The sequence below is a fragment of the Phlebotomus papatasi genome, chromosome 3 (assembly GCF_024763615.1).
Source record: "Phlebotomus papatasi isolate M1 chromosome 3, Ppap_2.1, whole genome shotgun sequence".
Taxonomy (NCBI): Eukaryota; Metazoa; Arthropoda; class Insecta; order Diptera; family Psychodidae; genus Phlebotomus; species Phlebotomus papatasi.
In genome coordinates, this window is record NC_077224.1 from 57,098,324 (window position 1) to 57,115,586 (window position 17,263).

General features: G+C 33.3%; 1 protein-coding gene across 3 annotated transcripts in view; it reads left to right on the top strand.

Annotated features, from left to right (window-relative positions):
• Positions 1–17,263, top strand: part of LOC129806913 (trissin receptor) — a 57,846-nt gene that overhangs the window by 29,223 nt on the left and 11,360 nt on the right. For all 3 annotated transcript variants that reach the window (XM_055855767.1, XM_055855765.1, XM_055855766.1), the window contains exons 4-5: positions 11,459–11,618; positions 14,122–14,319. In XM_055855767.1, coding sequence (XP_055711742.1) covers positions 11,459–11,618; positions 14,122–14,319 — 358 coding nt within the window. The remainder of the gene's footprint in view (positions 1–11,458; positions 11,619–14,121; positions 14,320–17,263) is intronic.

A 17,263-nucleotide genomic window follows, 5' to 3' on the forward strand; every position in this document is an offset into this window, starting at 1 on the left:
TTCATCGAATAAATAAATCAATTTTGATAAGAACTGCAATCAATCAAAAAGTCAATTTAGATGATTCAGATCAATCAAAAATTAATTTGGGTTAGAAAAATAATCAATTTTGTTAAACATAAAAACAAATTTTAAAAGAGAATCACTTTGGGTCAGTGAATAACCCAATTTCGGTCAGATATACAGTCGTCTTCAGCACACCTTTTAGATCAGAAAAACTTCAAGAAATCAAAATTCACGTCCCTTTCTTTCTCAATCATTTTGCATAAGTCTCTCTCTCTCTATTTTTGGTACTCTTCTTCTTCTTTTAAACATCAAAACAAATTCAATTTAATTCAATCTAAATTTGAAAGCGAAATGGTGGAATAGAATGAGAATGAGAATGAGGTAGTAAATTTTAATTTCATGAAATTATCTTGATCAAAAAGATGTATTCGGAGCCATAATTTATTAAAATATCAATTTCGATCAAGTAAATTCAGCTCTACAAACTCTTTGTGAAACCGGGAAAATCTATTTTTTTCTGAAACTAAATAGTGAAGACTTATCAGCCAGCCAGATGCTGGTTGATGTGAAGTCACAATGACGATACTTTACCCCCATTTAGTTAATGATATTCAATCCCTTTTCTCCCGAGCGTTCTCCCCAAAAGTCAACTCACCTGTAAGTAAAAGGAGACACCTCGTGTTATCATAAAGCCCGTCCTCATTTCGTCTGTCTCTATTGCGAAGAGAGCTGCTGCCACAATGGCCAGGATGGCTGCAAAGACAGAAAAGGGGAAGGTTGATGATTTCCTCCGGGGAAACTTTTTTTGCCGTGTCAAGTGGGTAAATTTTCCCTGACACGACCTTTCCACTCCATTGTCATCCCCTTCGTCCCCTTCCAACTTGTCTTAAGGACAGTCCTGAGAAACTACATCATTAAAGTTATGTTATTGTTTCTCAAGACATTCCTTCAGAAAACAATATAGAAGGTTGAGGAGAGAGAGAGGAGATGAGGCTGTGGAGATCTTCTCACCTGCCAGAATGGAGAAGATGAGCTTAAAAACGACTAAAACACTATACTTCATAACGACTTTCTCTCGCGATGATATCATGGCGATCTGGATGATGCAGAAAATGCAAAAGAGCCCCAGGAATGTGCAGCTGAGCGAGGCCACGATGCCACAAATGTAAATGGCTCCTGCAAGGAAATCTCAGTTAATTTCACTGAAATTTGTGATTGTGAAAGATTTCCCTGAGAGAAACTTACTCGTTGGCCTGAAGCGGGAAACTTCTGTGCCGCATTTTTCCCGGCCGTAGGTCAATTTGCTTGCACACTCGCCATGGGCCAAAGTAGCCACGATCGGACTCCCAGCCGCCGATGGGGTTGTCAAAGTAGCCCCAAATTGGCAGACCTATGGCAGTAGCCGCTATGGCAAAGCACACGAAGCCCAGGCAAGTTACGCCGGCGGCGTACAGAGCTGGTTTCCCGGCCATGATTCAGGCATAATGCGTGTCTCCAGCGATTGACTCTGTTGGGGCTTCCTGGATCACTTTTCCCTCCCAATTGTTACCTATCGCTCTGCCCTTTCTGTAAAAAATAAAAAGAGGACTTAGAGCCATTGTCTATCATAATATACATCGGATTTCTTATAAAATTCTACGGGGAAAAGGTATAGGGGAAGGAGGGGAAGGCTTGCAGGCCTCGCACACACTTTGGATAAGAACACTTTGGGAATTCAGGATGTCAGGATGTGATTTAGGAAATGTTTGACTATAGATAGATCAGATTCATTAAAGAAATTTGAGAAGAATATGAAGTGTTCGAAGCTAAAGTTTGTGCGAAGTCTCAACTGTTTGCAAAAAGTTTGTCAAAAGGATTTCGATTTGACAATGCTTTTCCCACTTTTCCATATTCTTCTTTAAAAAAAAAAAACATTTATTCAATAAACTTTTATTAAACAACTTTACAAAAACGAGGTAAAAAAAGGTGACAGAGCGTCCTAATTCATAACTTACCTGAAAATTGTCTCAAAGAAAAAAATTTGTAAAGAAATGTTTTTTTTTTAATGAAAGGTTAATACAATGAAACAAAATTGATCCATTTGGCTATGAAGAGGACTTATGATGCTATCTCTGCTATCCCAATGAAAAATGGAAAGAAGAAATCCTTCCCTTGAACATTTTTTGTACTTTACTGTTCTCAAGTGCTTCTGCGTTATCGACTTTTCTTTTTGTTAGTTTCTGTCACGACTTTTTGGTGGTTTTAGAACTTGGCAAGGATTGGGGAAAATAGTCGAAACAGGAACCAACACAAGGAAAAAATCGATAATGCAGAAGCACATGAGAATAGCTATTTACTAAAAAAAAGTATTCAAGAGAAGGATTCCCTCTTTCCATTTCTCATTGGAATTGCACCAGTGAACTTTTTACAATAAAAAAAGGTAATTAAGGTTACTGGCATATTTAGACGAAATGTTTATCAAAACTAGATTTTAAATCATATCAGAAAAATAAAAAAGAAAATCGCTAGAAATGTTTGCAAAATAAACCAAAAAGCCTAATTTTATCAGTGGTTCAGGTGGGAAAAGGGAAAAACGTTCTTACATAATGCCCACTTTTAAGTGAATCACTGAAGACTCGAAGTTAATACTTTATACTGTTCAACTTCTAAGCCAAAAGACAAAAATGAAAAACAAAAAAAAAACAATTACCCGGTACAACTAAAATACTGATTGGAACTGATGTAGCCAGATTGGAAATTTCAAGACCTTTCCAAAAAACTCCAAATTTAAACAAATCGGTTTAAAAGTGAACCCTGAAAACTGATTGAAGTTTGTAGTTCAAAATTTCAAAATGGCGAATTTTCCAGTTGTAGTTATTGAATTAGAAAATATTTGTCTGAGCTATCTTCAAGACATATCCAAAAATTATTTAAAAAAAAACAGAGATGGCGAAGGGTTCCAACTTTGCGGAATGCTCGAATTCCCAAGATAATGCTCTCTGTGAATTATCTTTTCGCATGATTTTTTAATGTATACCAGTAGTAGGCCCTATGAGGCTCATCTAAATAAAATTGAGGAAAATTGAATAACTGAATCGCTCCGTCGATTGAGTTAACATGTGTCTAATAGGCCGTACGTTCTACATGGTGTATTACCTATTAAATTGACTCAAAGATCAGGAGACATTTATAAACTAGAAAGTAAGTTAAGAAGTATATAAATATGTTAGAATATTTGAGAAAAATGATTTAATTACCAACACTTAATCGATTCATTATCGATTGAGATCAATGCAGCCGAATTTAGAATTTCAAAACATTTCCAAGAAATCCAAATTAACCCAAATCGGTTGAAAAATAAGCTCTTCAAAGTGGTTAAACTTTGACTTTCAAAAATTCAAAATAGCGAATTTTCCGATCATAGGTAAGTATGGATGAAATATTCGCCAAGGTTACCTCTAAAACACATCCGAAAATCATTGAAAAAGTTTTGGCCAATTTTAAGAAAAACCAAGTAACCATTATTTTGGAGAGGATTGGTGGATAAAAAGAAAAACAAACGCCGGAGATGATGCTTTTTTATTAGGGTCACCGGAGACCGAAAATCGATATCTCATACAGTATAAGCTCCGCAATAATGACAAGTTGAAAAAAGCGGATTATCCTGCTCTCTCTAGAGTTCAAGTAATAAAACCAACTTTTTAGAGGGAAAAGAGATGAGAGGGGAAAAAGAGAACGACCGTTCGAGATAACGTTTTTTTTTATGAGGGGTTGCCGAAGACCAGAAATTAATATCTCTTACCGTTGAAACTCTAGAACGGTAACATGAAATAAGCGAATTGAATACTGCTCTATTTTTGAATTTGAGCAGTAATATTTATTAAAACAGAGCAAAAAATAATAGAAATTCCATCAGTTTTTATAATAGAGAGCATTTCTTAAAGATTAACCCTTCAAGGACGAGTGGGACACCGGTGTCCCAAAAACAGATTTATTGTAAAAAAACAGTTTTTGTCCCACTCGTCCTTAAAGGGTTAAGTAGGGCAAGGGTATCAAATTTCGGCCAGCTTGCAATTTCGGCCACTTCTTTTGTTCCTCAAATTTCTATGACTTTTTAGTTTTTGCATACTTCAGAGATATACAATGCAAAAACAAAAAAATCAATTTTATTTAAAAATAGGTGAGAAATCCCAATTTCAAAGGTGCCCCACTTTCAAAGGTGCCGCACTTCCCCATAAGTGAAGTTCTATTGTTAGAATGTTATCGTCGATACTCCAACAGAAAGGTATCATGTAGTTGTACAGTAGAGTCTCGCTATAGTCCATATTTGGTTTCAAATTTGACACTTGGGTCGCACTATAGTCCATGTAATTTTTTAAAATTATCAACGACTTTTAGTATTGAAATTGCTCGACGGCTTCCACTTTCTTTGCGATTGTGGTACTTGTCCTTGCTCTCTTCATTGTGGATCACAATTATCACAACTACTTAATAAAGTTTGCCAAAAATATTAAAATAATTATGCATGTCGCATACTAAAAAACATAACCTAACTTAAAATCAGTGTTTTGAAATCAACAGTCGATAAATTGTGGACTATAGAGCGATGGCCTATAGCGAGACTCTACTGTACAACTTTTCTGCCTGATTTTCAAAATTTCGATATCGAATCTCGTAATTCCCATTTACGAAATACCATTGATATTTTACGACAGAAGGTAAAAGTTTGTAACTTATTTTTAAAAGAAAAAAGAGAGTAGCATATTTAACAGAAGAGCAATCGTAATCCTCATCTACAAAACTAATTATTCTCAACTCTAATTTCCATAGAAAAGAGGTATTTCACAAACTTTTAGTTTCCCAAAATCACCTCTCTTTCAGGTATTTTCACGGTGCTTTTTCGAGCTCTTTTTGTGCAGATTCTTTCCGCTGTTTTGGTGAAATTTATTTGAAATTCCATCTGGAACAAAGAGAGGAAGCTCAAGAAATAACAGTTGCACCAAAATCGTCACGCACGGCAAACATCTAAGTTTAGGAATTTGTACTGCAAACACAGATGAAATTTGCAGAGGAGTACATTGAGAAGAAATTGATAAAAATATGCTTTTTTATAATTTAAAAATTCTACAAATAGCTGGAAAAAAATATTACGTGCATGGTTGTTAGAGAATTTCCACGAAGAAGCGCTCTATTGATTAAACTTTGGGTTGAATTGATTAAACAAGAAAGAGGATTAGTGTCAGAAGGGGACAGAGAAAATCTTCAATGAGAGTAATTATTCGACTTATGGGAAAAGTCTTTGGAAAACTTATGATAAAATTTACTGCAGTAGTGCCCAAACTGCTGAGAAGGATTAATTTTCTCTATTTTTTGCTCCGATTAATTGACAATTTCATTGAATCGCCTCAAAATAAACACAGCACACAATTCCATTAATTTCTCACGCGAGGGTGGTTTCACTCAAAAATTTCCATTCTTCCGGAAAATGTTGCTCAATGGGAAAGGTTTCAATAGAAAATTCTCTTTTGATTGAAATTGATGAGCATTATGTGAGGATTTTTGGTGGGTTCATTGAGAGGAAATTGAAGGTGCTTTCTTATTCAAATTATGCATTTATATGTGAATAAATCGGACACATTTTATTTAGAGCTCCATTGAACATGAACTTTTAGGCAATGTAACACTCTGCGAAGGGGTGGCAAAACGTACCAACTCTGCAGAATGCTTGTGGTTTTGATTGTGTGATTGATTTAGGGGAACTTTCGCAGCTTCGTACGGAGAATGATGTCTGAGTTTCCAGATTCTATCAATTATACCATTATGTCAAAAAAAATCTGTTACTTATTAGGTTCATAACCCGACCTCCCAAAATTCCAGGAAATCTTTTTCGATGTTTCTCTAGAGGAAAATTAAAATTAATGACGATTTTTACGAAGCTTCTCCGGTTTGCTCAGCTACGTACAATATTTAGGCACCTCTGTACGCCTCATTTTCACCACAAACACTACACCGGGTACAAAAAATTGGATATCATTGTATAGACGAAACTTTCATCTACTTGATTTAACCGTTTGTAGGAAGTATCATGTATTTTAAAGTCGATTTTATGCTATTTTTCTAACCGTGCTATCACACTAGGATTTTTTCAATTTGTATATTCAATTTAATTTTCATATGAATTGTTCCTATGCGTTATTTAAGTTTAAGTTTAAGTTTATTGAAAAACCACGAAATAGGCTACAATCCTCTTACAATTGCGTGGCAGGGAAAAATAAAAAAAGAAAGAAAAAAGAATGTGAGGAAAAAAGTGTCAATACTAAATATTTGCGAATATTATTTTGCATTAAAAATCATTTGGATTGATAGATTTTCACTTATTTATTAATATAAACTAATACTTTGACCACCAAAACATGTTTAAACATGCTGAAATAGCATAAATGTGATTGCTCAATTAAATTTGAATTCAGCAAATTAAAATATTAAAATTGCTCATTATTTCAATTTTATTGCAGTTAAACAAGAAGACTTTTGAACCAAATTGTTCTTATTAAATTTATTCACTCGTTATTATTTATTATTTGTGGTCAAAAAAATAAAATAAGTTCAGTGATTAGTGATAAACTTGTACGCGAGTGAAGCTTCAGTATCGGGAGTAATTTGCTAAGTTCGTCCAAAGCAATTCAAAGGAAATTGTTGTGTCAAGAAATCGCAGTTGGGATGACTTCACACAGATTTTTAACAAGATTGTATGAGAGACTTCTCATGAGCCTCCTTGCTTACAATTCTTTCTCCTGGCTTTGGGGATTTTTTTTGCATAACAGATAAGTGACTTATAAGACATTTTAAGTACTATAACACATTTTCCGGAGTGTAGACATTCACAAACAAAAATATTGCGGCACTATTTAATATTGAGCAAATTTCTTGTAAAATGTGTCCTGGCTGTGAGAATTTTCAAGTAAATTCTAGAACTCTTAAAATGCTGAATTGGCTCAATTGAATTTAAAATTAAATTGTGAAAATCCTAGTGTGATAGCACCGTAACACATATTTTTGTAACTCTTAGAAAATCGTTGAAAATATTCATTGGAAAAAGGAAAAATTTCAAAGAAGAGATATTGGGCCTCATTCTCTAATTCTGCAAGAGAAGTGAGGTTCTGTTTACACCAACTTGCAAGATAACCTGCAAGTTTTTTGGGATATTTTGTGTGGTGTAAACTGGTAATTTTGTCGTCCGGATGCAAGTTTTATTGCAAATTAAAGTATTTGGTAATGAAGTAAAGTGAAATTAGTAAGTTTTGCTGGTAAATAATGAGTTTTGTGTGACCCCAAAATTTACTGTAAAGATAACCTATTTGGGTCTACCAGTTAGAATTATTTTTTAAAATACAATAAATTCAGCAATTTGGGGCACTACAAATCTTAGAAAACGTACTTTTATGCATCTGTAGGTGTTTTTCTTGATGTTTTGTGGCGATTTATCAATATTTTTTACCCAAAACCTCACAAATTTCCATTGCTCGTTTCACTTAAATTCCTGGGTTTTTCTCGTCCGGGACACTAGTAGACACTAAATGGGGCCACCACAATGACTATTGGCTCTTAAAAATGCTTTCCGGAAAGCTTTCTTGCACATAAATTACAAAATTTGAATTGGTAAATATAACCTCACAATTCACTAAAAACACTGAGAAAAATCTGCATGAAAAATTGTTCCGACGGCGTCCGTGGACTAATGCGGAGAAAAATTGGACAATTGCAGAGTGTGTCGCTATGTTATCTATAGACACTAAATAAAACCATAAATTATTTTTAAACCATGTCACATTTTATTAACATTTTAAATTCTAATTTTTAAAATAATTTTTTGTCTAATTATTTTTTAATTATTCAATTCAATATATTTCTCCTCTTATAATGCTTGGTTGCGGCTGTCGCCGACATACTACGACTGATCTCATCAGGTAAACGGCAGAAACCCTGAATCACAGATCGTTTTATTTATTTATTTATTTTTTAATTTATAATAATTAATTATTTATTTATAATAAATAATTATTTAATTAATTACATTTCAAAACACAATAAAAAAAAATATTTAATTAAAAGATGTGTAACTATTGTATTTATTTCAATAATTTTCAACATGCAGATGACGGACATTTTAAGACAATCATTGGATGATTTACACTGAGGGTTTATAAGAGCCAGCATACAGTTGTGAAAGCTTAACTAGAGATAGCAACTCTGAATCTCTTACATGCGATGAAAATTATATTTGTTATACATATATGTAGATATATTTTTATCCTTTTAACAAAAGTTGAAGACACTAATGGCCTGTGTATATACTAGAGAAATTTAAGGCAAAAATTAGTTTCGAGAAATCTTTGTAAAATTGCCTACACGCATTGGTGAGGATTTTTGACAAAAATGTGTATTTTTGAAGAAAAATAATCTAATATGTAGGCAGTTTCTTCAGAAACAGTATGCAATACGAAGTATTTTGCATCAAAAAGAGGTGGCAAAGCATTTCCAGCTTTGTGAAATGCTTGATCTTACAAATTAGAACTATTAGATGAGCACATATATTCTGTCAGTAGAAGAGGTTGAAAGTTTGGAGTAGTATATATCAGCTCCTGATGAGCATAATTGGATGAGTGAACTATTGTTGGAAAGCTTGGTTCATTGGCTTTCAGAATCTGGTATATGTAATCTGCTATGAATAAACCATGGTCATCCAGAACCATTTATGTCGAAGAAGACACTTTTTGTTTGTTAGAGTTCCTCTAACAAACAGTCCTTGTGCGAGAATTGTGGGTCACTCCTAGTCCCAGCAGTAGATGGCCAAAAAAAGACGTTACAAAAAGTGTCTTCTTCGACATAAATGGTTCTGGATGACCATGGTTTATTCATAGCAGATTACATATACCAGATTCTGAAAGCCAATGAACCAAGCTTTCCAACAATAGTTCACTCATCCAATTATGCTCATCAGGAGCTGATATATACTACTCCAAACTTTCAACCTCTTCTACTGACAGAATATATGTGCTCATCTAATAGTTCTAATTTGTAAGATCAAGCATTTCACAAAGCTGGAAATGCTTTGCCACCTCTTTTTGATGCAAAATACTTCGTATTGCATACTGTTTCTGAAGAAACTGCCTACATATTAGATTATTTTTCTTCAAAAATACACATTTTTGTCAAAAATCCTCACCAATGCGTGTAGGCAATTTTACAAAGATTTCTCGAAACTAATTTTTGCCTTAAATTTCTCTAGTATATACACAGGCCATTAGTGTCTTCAACTTTTGTTAAAAGGATAAAAATATATCTACATATATAACAAATATAATTTTCATCGCATGTAAGAGATTCAGAGTTGCTATCTCTAGTTAAGCTTTCACAACTGTATGCTGGCTCTTATAAACCCTCAGTGTAAATCATCCAATGATTGTCTTAAAATGTCCGTCATCTGCATGTTGAAAATTATTGAAATAAATACAATAGTTACACATCTTTTAATTAAATATTTTTTTATTGTGTTTTGAAATGTAATTAATTAAATAATTATTTATTATAAATAAATAATTATTATAAATTAAAAAATAAATAAATAAATAAAACGATCTGTGATTCAGGGTTTCTGCCGTTTACCTGATGAGATCAGTCGTAGTATGTCGGCGACAGCCGCAACCAAGCATTATAAGAGGAGAAATATATTGAATTGAATTGAATAATTAAAAAATAATTAGACAAAAAATTATTTTAAAAATTAGAATTTAAAATGTTAATAAAATGTGACATGGTTTAAAAATAATTTATGGTTTTATTTAGTGTCTATAGATAACATAGCGACACACTCTGCAATTGTCCAATTTTTCTCCGCATTAGTCCACGGATGCCGTCGGAACAATTTTTCATGCAGATTTTTCTCAGTGTTTTTAGTGAATTGTGAGGTTATATTTCCCAATTCAAATTTTGTAATTTATATGCAAGAAAGCTTTCCGGAAAGCATTTTTAAGAGCCAATAGTCATTGTGGTGGCCCCATTTAGTGTCTACTAGTGTCCCGGACGAGAAAAACCCAGGAATTTAGGTGAAACGAGCAATGGAAATTTGTGAGGTTTTGGGAAAAAAATATTGATAAATCGCCACAAAACATCAAGAAAAACACCTACAGATGCATAAAAGTACGTTTTCTAAGATTTGTAGTGCCCCAAATTGCTGAATTTATTGTATTTTAAAAAAAATAATTCTAACTGGTAGACCCAAAGAGGTTATCTTTACAGTAAATTTTGGGGTCACACAAAACTCATTATTTACCAGCAAAACTTACTAATTTCACTTTACTTCACTACCAAATACTTTAATTTGCAATAAAACTTGCATCCGGACGACAAAATTACCAGTTTACACCACACAAAATATCCCAAAAAACTTGCAGGTTATCTTGCAAGTTGGTGTAAACAGAACCTCACTTCTCTTGCAGAATTAGAGAATGAGGCCCATTGGATGGCAATTTATTGATGTCGAAGCAAGAGCTAAAAACATCCCAAAATTCATTTCAATATTCTTTCCATGGTTTTCGGAATCTTCAATTGGATAGTTTGCAAATTCTCATATACATTGTTCCATTTTCGAAGTCATATTGAGTAATACGCTCAATTGCACAAATTGCATTTGAATTTTGAATACTTCGTGTGCAAAAATGTGGATAAAGACATGTATCCTATAATCGCTATAACATAAAACTTTTTCATTTAAAAATGATAGGAATTTTATTATGAAAGACGAACGTTTTGTAGAGTCTTTTTTTTGTTTCATGAGAAATTCTTTTTCGAATAACAGCAGAACATCATGCATTTAAATGCCGTTTTATAAGATTTCATACAAAAATGTGTAGTATTTTTGACTATTTGCCAGATGCTTGGAAGAACATCTGAATTTACGTCAGGTGTCTTCCATTATACTAGTATTATTCATAATCTACATTTCATAGCTGTTAGATAGTCTCAGGAAAGTTGTTTGAGTTCTTGCATAAATTTCTCTTATTCAGGACTCGAATTGAAAGAAACTACATTTTTAAAATTGCAATAAAAATTCGACATGGACAAGTTCTACAAAATTGTGTCTTTAAATATATGACTTGGATGATATGTATAAGCAATGTTGAATGCTAATTTGTTAAAAAGTTATTTAAAGTTTTGCTGAGCTTAATTTCGTAATTAAAGGAACTAATGCCTTGATTATAATTCGAATTATTCATTTAGTTAACCCCCTTGGCTATTTAAATAGCCAAGCATTTGTAGGATACACTGAATTTAATTAAGTCCATTAGGCGTGATAAATTGCACAGACCCAGCGTTTGAATTGTGTAAACCAAAAGCTTCAAAGTCTATCATGTTTTATCTTTCTCCCCCAATATTGATACAAACTAATCTGTGTGGCGGTTCATTACGACAGTTGGGTATTTGGAGATTTTCTCTGCAAAATGTATCAATTCACCCACTCCCTGAGCTACACAGCCAGCATTTTCATTCTTGTGGTAATCTGCATGGAGCGCTATTTTGCTATCATCCATCCCATTACATGCAAACAGATCCTCACATCAACTAGACTTCGGGTAAGTTTTCATAGTTCAATTGAGTGCCTTAGGCAACTATCAAAACCTCTCCCTATTAATATAGCTTTGTTTGATGACTAAACGAAGATAATTAAAACAATTGTAGCTCGTGGCTCTTTCTAAAGTTTGAAGTATTAGTAATTAACATAAATAATAATCAAATATTCTATGTAGAAGTTTATAGTATATAGAAATTTTTGGTGTAGTGGACCGCAATATTTATTGTAAATCTCAGTATTGAATGTTATTATCCAATCGCATAAGTTAGGTACTTTATAAGAAAAAAAAAAACAATTTATTTGGTTCTGTGTATGTTAGAATTCGTTCCAAGTGGCATCGCATTAAGGCGTTGGCAGAGACGTCGTTTAAACGTTTTTAATACCACATGAGCAGAATGATTAATGGGAATGGGAGAAATATAAAGTGTTTGAAGCAAGAGTATGCGCGAACCCTGAAAGCCTTCCCCTAAATTAGGTGGGAATATGCAGATGTCACGGTGATACTTTACCCTTTAAAAATGAGATGCATTTTACTGTCAGAAAATCAATAATAAAAATTAAACCGATAAGCAAAATCAAACGTCTTATATAACATTGGAAAATCTAACATAGGCGGATTTAATTTTTTTTCGGTTCTATTAGTTCAAGCTCCACAGAGAGAACAGTTTATATAATTCCTGAATTTTTAGCTCCCAAAATTTCCATCTTCTACCTTCCGGGGACGACTTTTTACAACAAATGTTCGCGTTTCAGACGAATTTTGAGAAATAATGTCACGCTGTTTGTCGGTTCGGACGTTGCCATGTATAGATCCCAAACACTTCGAGATAGAGACATGAGACCTTCTAGGGACCCCCCATAAGTCGATCCTGGGACCATTAACATATCCCTCATGTTCTCTCACCCCTCCCCTTTTCCTCCAAAACCATATTTTTTGGAACTCATTGACAATTCCAAGTGAGTCCGAAAAATGTACCGATTCATAACCGATAACAAATTTTCATCTGGAATTCAATTATATTACTCCTAAGCTATTTTAGCCGATCTTTTGAGTGATTTATGAATCAGTTTAAATCCCAAACAGCAATTTTGAGGAAGACTACTGTACGGATGTATGTATTCTGGATCCAAAAATGGGTCCTGTGACGATCATCAGAGCGTCGAATGACGGGAAGTGGGGAATGACATGACGGTTTTTACGAAAGTCACTTGGCGTCGTAGTAACTCTGAGATTACTCGCCCACGACTAAAATATGACGCGCCAAAATGGGCTCTTCCAGTGACTTCCAGTGTCCCTATAAAAAAAACTGCCCCTCATTGGGTATACCTGAAGAAATTTCACTTGTCAAATGGCAAATAGAATTACTCAGTGCTGTGAATTCGCAAAGTAATTGGTAATTTCGCGTGTTTTCTCAATAATATTATAGTGTACATTGGGGTGGAAAAGCTCCTCCGGGAGAGAAATGTGTTATGATTTAGAAAAAGACTGTGCTGACAAAAATTAAGTAAAAATTAGGAAGTGTTTTGCTTGATAAATACCCGGACATTTTTTTTTGGAAAATTAAATTTTGTTATTCAGGTGTTTGCTCCTGTCTCAGGAGTATTGTGTGATAACAAACTTGTGTCTAAAAGACCTATTTAGTGAAATTTTGTGTGTTGTTGCCATCCAGCTGAAATATTTTCGTCATGTCGGACGGCTCATCCAGCAATAATCGAACGGCAAAAATATTCGCAAATGTGAGTGGTGAAATAAGGAAAAATTAACCAAAACTCTATAAAAAGTAGCAAAAATAGCAAAAAAAAAACAATAAAAGATGTGAAGAATTATCAAGAAAACAGTGTCTGAGGTGATAGTATAGTACAAAGTTGTGAAGTGCATTTGACTTCTTTATTGAGAGTATGTACGTCGATTTCGTACATATGCGGTAGAGAAGGACGGCAAATGCAATGTTTTTGGCGCATCATTTTTTCGTACGGAAAAAGACCGTCCTTTGGAGTCGCTTTTAATAACTCCATGTTACAGTAAATTTTGAACCCGTAAAATAACTAATGTATTACTAATTCAATTTTGAGGAATGCTCTGACTAAAATATGACGCGAATACGACTAATTTTTAAGAATCCAATTGGGCGTAATTTTTTGACCAGTATTGTAGAACAAAACCTAGTCATTTTTGAGTCAGAGTATTTTTTTGCCTATTGGGGAATAGCATCTAAGTCACGAGTTCGAGCACTTCGAAAAGTCTGGAACATTTTGTCACCCCTTTCAAGATGTTTTTAATTAATTTCAACGATTTTTATAATATTAAGGGAAAGCGGTTAGTCTTTGAATGCGGCAGCCTTTGAATGTTTTAATTTTTCTCTTATTTCTCAAAACAAAATTCGAATCTGTGCAAAGCCTAGAAGCTTTCCTCTACTGACTTTTTAGTTTTCGCGACCCACGTAACCTTTTATATATATAAAGATAAATGACATTACTAATAGAATTTTTTGATTCGTGATTAGTTGGTGATTGGAGGCGTCTGGATAACTTCAGCTGTCTATTCAATACCCAAGTTCATCTTTGTGAGAACTATTACAAACAATTTGGGTGATGGGACAACGGAGACCATCTGTATTATGTATCGAAAGCGTTACGACTCCAAATTGTTCGATTTAATCAATTTTGGACTTCTCTACGTTATACCACTTCTTGTGATGACGGTGAGTTTGAAAGCTTACTTTTTTGCATGATTGGCCCTTTTTGTCCTATATCTTTCCTTTTTGATGACCTGAACAAAAAAAAAGAGAGACAACATCAATGCCATTCCCCTCTCATTTGATCACAATTTTACGAGATTTCATTCAAATAAACACTTTTAGATGTCAATCACAAGGATTTTTTCAGTGAAAGATTTTCAATAGGGCTTATCGATGATAGAATTGAGAACAGTTTTACGTGTATTTCCGCACGTGCCATACATCTCATCCTGGATAAGATTGAAATGGATGAAATGTTCCCCAAGAGACACCCAACAATATCCCATCATTTTGTTACCATAGATCCCCCTACTAAATTCAAACAACCTCCGAAAGAATTTATTACGTGCATTGAGAAGTTATTGAAAAAAATCGTTTGCTTTTTTTTTATTTCAATCGAAAAAGAATTTCAGTTTTTCGAAATTCACATTTTTTACTAAATTTATAAAGTCACCATTTCACTGGCAAATGAATTATGAAAAACATAAATAATATAAAAATAAAGAATAAATTAGTGATTTTCTAGATATATAAATCAGTCCTATCCAAGCGCCAGGTCAGTTGGCCTTTTTATATGAAGCTATTTGAAGCCAATTCCTAAATTGATCTCGGACTCAGCTCACAGTGCTCCAAGGAAAAAATTTATTTAAACAAAAAATTAGTATATTATCCCTCCATATGGAAAGTTATCTTATAAAACGGAAAAATTTCTCACTTTTTAAATATTTAGCATAACGGTAGCGAGTGCAAAGAAATTCTCATATAAATTTAAATCGAAGTATGAGAAAGTGGCTTCAAATTTCAGGCAACTTTCCAGGGGGTTGGTCCTATCTCTCAATTTAATTGTGTTTTTCACCGTAATTAATAGAAAGCTGTCTTAAAAAAACAAGAAAATTACACTACGCATTTTACGTATACGATTGAATTTGAATTGAATTTGTATACGATAAAAAACTTACGATTTTTTCTGGTAACCATTTATAGTATGACTAAATGGGAAGTGAAAGAATGAGAAAAAGGTCCTGATTTTTGATTGATGATGTAAAAGTTCACCTCTCATCATTGACTGCCCACGCTAACCTTCGAATTTTATGACAAGTATGTCGAAAGCTCTTTTTTCTTCAATGACGAATTTACACTCTTTGATTTATACCATTTGATATTGATTGTGCAAATTGCTTCACAAAATAAGAAAGTTTACGGTAGGATTTACGAGAGTGATACGGTAAAAACTATCTTCATTTCGAGTTGGCCACATGTTTTTTCCTGGCAATTTATTACATGCATCTGGTAATATCAAATGAACGAAATGTTAACCATCATTTGGTAGTTGGCAATAATTCTTATAATCAACACTGGATCATTTTTTTGTTAACATGTGTTTATGATTTAAAAGAGAATGAAAGAATTATTCTTCAAATTGCTTTTAATAGTTAACATCTACAAAACAAATTTCTGTGTACGCCGTTACTTTCGAAAATCTCATCTCTGAGAAATCTCTCTCTTGTTGTTGAATCACTTTTAGTAAATGACTTTCCATATCTCTGTCTCCTTTGAAATTACTTTAAAACTTAATTTAAGAAAATATTACATTTACTGCGTAAATATAATGACAACTTAAAAAACTTCGAGAATATTATAAGAAATATTAATGGAATACTTAGGAAAATGTTTCGTGCAAATTTAACCTACAGCTTCTTTAAAAAATCTATTTTTAAACGTTTTAATACCGGTATTATTATATTTTATCTAGTGAACCTTATGCAAATATACGATATAAGTTCTTCTGAAAAAATATATTTGTACATTATTTGTCCAACATTTTATATTGTCAAATTTTCATTTGGAAATTCAATTCAATTTAATTAACATACAACCATTCTTCTACACATAGAATTTATTTCTATAATTCAAATTTTGAAGACAGAGAGCGATAGAGAAATATGTTCCATGTTCAGAGGACAAATACTGACATTAACAAGCAGTGTACGGATTATGGTGTATGTAGCAGCGGCTGAAGAGCTCAACCTCTAAATCGGACAATGTTTTAATAAGCATCTAAACAGGATGAACACACAATGCAATTATAATGTCCAGAGGAAATTGAGGAAACAATTATACACATATGTAGTATGTGACTGTTCCAGCATGTATTACATGAAGGCAGATGTTGCTTTGCTAAGGCAAAGCAATACTATTTCAGAATGAGTTAACCAAGGTTGAAGTCAATATTTTTTATGGAATTTGTCCAGGAAACAGGCTGAATTTGGCACATCCTTCCCTTTACAATGTTAAATTAGGTGATGCATAATAGACCCAAATAGAGTAGCCTAGGTGCAGCGGTACCAATTTTCTTATTGGTACCGCCGTCTTTTAAAACTTACTAATCTAATTTACATTTAGCTTTCGGAGAGCGAAAAGGAGATAGGGTCGTAGGAACGTCTGTTCGACAGGGAACCCCTATTGACACTTTTGTCAAAATGTTAAAATTATTTAATGTATCTAGTAAAATATAAGTAATATAACGTTTTTTCTGTAATATACCTTTTACTATAAACAGAGATGTTCAAATTTCATATCCCAAATGGTACAGAGTAGGGTGTCAATAGGTGCTGACACGAGTTCTTAAAGTGTCAATAGACGTTCCTTTCACCCTAGAAACATATATTTTTTGTTTATACACGATAAAGGAATATTACTCAATTGTGTATTTATCAAAATAAATGAAAATGTAAATGTATAACTACAGGATTTTTATAGTTTCTCTGTAACGAAATTCCTCTATGTAAAATGTCTTTCATTCCTTTGCAATATTATATGAAGTAGAGGATTTATTTATATAACATGAAATAACCAATATTCAGTTTTCGGTGAGTAGAGTAATTTATTCAATTGAGTTAATAGGATT